The sequence below is a fragment of the Physcomitrium patens genome, chromosome 25, assembly GCF_059467195.1.
Source record: "Physcomitrium patens ecotype Gransden chromosome 25, ASM5946719v1, whole genome shotgun sequence".
Lineage (NCBI taxonomy): Eukaryota > Viridiplantae > Streptophyta > Bryopsida > Funariales > Funariaceae > Physcomitrium > Physcomitrium patens.
In genome coordinates, this window is record NC_143434.1 from 9,627,200 (window position 1) to 9,629,574 (window position 2,375).

General features: G+C 43.3%; 1 protein-coding gene across 1 annotated transcript; it reads left to right on the forward strand.

The window, feature by feature from the left end:
• LOC112277616 (uncharacterized) lies at window positions 1-2,375 on the forward strand. The gene is made up of 3 exons (XM_024510160.3): window positions 1-635; window positions 1,331-1,568; window positions 1,837-2,375. Exons 1-3 carry the CDS (start codon window positions 324-326, stop codon window positions 1,944-1,946), a joined length of 660 nt encoding a protein of 219 aa, XP_024365928.1. The 5' UTR covers window positions 1-323; the 3' UTR covers window positions 1,947-2,375.

Sequence of the window (2,375 nt, forward strand, 5' to 3'; positions counted from 1 at the left end):
GCTCTGTTTTCCCTTCCCATGCCTCTCGCATGGTCATCGTCCTCGTCCTCGATTCCGTCTGGTGCTTCTGCGTGCAGCCCATGTCGTGATTAATCGCTTAATTACCTGAGTTCTGTATATTACTTCCTTTGAGAATTTTGCTCATTGGTTACCAAATGCAAGCCCAGGCACCGTTTCAGTGTGCATGGTGGTTGCTTGGTTGCGTTTTGTGTGTGTGTGTGTGTGTGTTGTTTTTGCAAGTTTTGGGAGTTGATTGCCTGATTAGGGTTTGAATGAGGGAGTGCTGGTGACGAAGCGGAGAGGGGGGGAAAAGGAGCTGCGGCATGGGAATGGGAGGGGAGAATGGTGAGGAGAGGGGTGCGCTGGTGTTGGTGGAGCGGAATCTCGATGAGGGAGTGGGCACGATGAAGTCGACGGTTCGGAATGCGGAGAAGCTGGCGATGGTGCTGGGAGACATGGTGGTGGATATTGCGGGCGCAATTGGATGCCGCGGGAAGCAGCCGCTCACAGAGCGATTGGAGGGGGCGGTGACATCGCACGCCCCGCGCTTGCAACAGGCCGTGCATCGGGTCGGTGCGGATGTCTTGCAGTGGATGCATCAGGGTGGATTTTGGAGAACACTGCTCGTTGTGTCGGTACGTGTATCGTGATGTTACCTTCCTGTTTATCTTTTTCTTTTTTTGCTGCCACGTTTTTTGTGAGTTTTCGAATTGTAAGGTCATCCGTTTTTGTTTCCGTAGTCATTGAGATGTCGTTTCTCGTGATTGAGGAAGTGCCTGCTCCCGGAGTAGTTTTTAGTGATGAGCGAGAATTTTCCTGTTTCATGTGATATGATCATTGCGGTTTGGAACCTTGTAGCACCTCATATGTTCAATGCACAGAAACGTGGTAGTCTTACGGCGATCGTAGATAACTACGATTATTGATTATGTTCAGTTCCTTTGCGGATTTTTCTTTCGTTATGATTCTTGTGGCAAGTTTCACCTTGTGTTAACCAGGAAGAGTCTCAAATTACTGGCTCCTAACTGCTTAACACCAATCTTTGAGCCAACCCAGTCTACACCTTAATTATGCTAATCGGTCATCCAAAAAATGCGGATTATATCTACTTCTGTGTCATTCTCACTTAATTAAGTAGAAATATTTTGTTTCTCAGTGCGGTTTAGCACTCTAATATGCTTTTATTCCTGCTAGAGTATTGTTATTGCTCTCGAGTATTACACGTATTCTGTTTATTTCATGTTGCACAGAAGTAAATTATTTCTGACCCATCATGTGTTACCATGCACTTCTAGGTCTGAACTTCTAATATATCTGCATTTTATCTCAGGTAGGACTGATATCTGTCACAGCATTGACTGGCTTAACGGCACTTTTGATGGTTGTTCTGGTGGCAACGGTTAACGCGGTGATCATCGGGTTCCTTATGTCCCTATCAGCGGTCGGTGCATTCCTGGCAATGTTCTGTACATCACTCACAGTCATCTACATTGGAGCACTAGCTGCAACGGCTTTTGCCATAGGAAGCGCTGTAGTTGTTACTTCATGCACGGTGCTCTTTTTTACAGGTTTGCTTCTTGTTCAGTGATATTACATAAGTGAAATTACTTCGTTGGAGCTAGATTAGCTGTGCCAGAATTGCTTTATCGAAGTTCTATGGGTATTGCATGCTGCACAAGCTGTCATTTTAAGACTATGACAGGAATTTAAACCGAGATGAAGGCACACATCTGAGTGCATCTTAAATTCACAATGCTTCATGTCTTATCCCCTGCCAACTATAGAAAGGTTTCTACTTTGGAATCCCAATTAACAAATAATCATTGTCTTTGACAGGATGGATACTCTTCGCGTGGGCAATCTGCGAAGTGATGAAGAAGAGCTTAAATTTTGCGAGAAATACTCTTACTGGTGTTTCGAAAAGACAGGAAGCTGTTATTGCATGACGAAAGACTTCAGCTCATCAGACTTTCATGACGTTTGACACACTAAGGCACTTCAGATTTGCTGATGAGTAGATGGCAATTCTAGGTGCCGAAAAAGATTCATGACTTGTCTCAACATATAGAATAGAAAGCAGACAGTAACACTGAGTACATAACAGACTGTAAACATAGTATGACTAGAAACAAGTAGGGATTTTCGTTCTTTTCTTTTTCTTTTTCTTTCTTGCTTTCTCCCTTCTTCCATATTTTTAGGTTGCTTTTTTTAGGTCTTTTCTTTCTTTCTTTCTTTTCTTTGATATGTTTGCTTCATGTGACAGTAACTGACAACCGGCTTCGATACTGTACAGAATTCAGATCCAGAAAATTGGAGTTTTACATGTTCTTGTGCACATATAACATGAAAATTATATCTGGGGCAGTTGAGTGAAA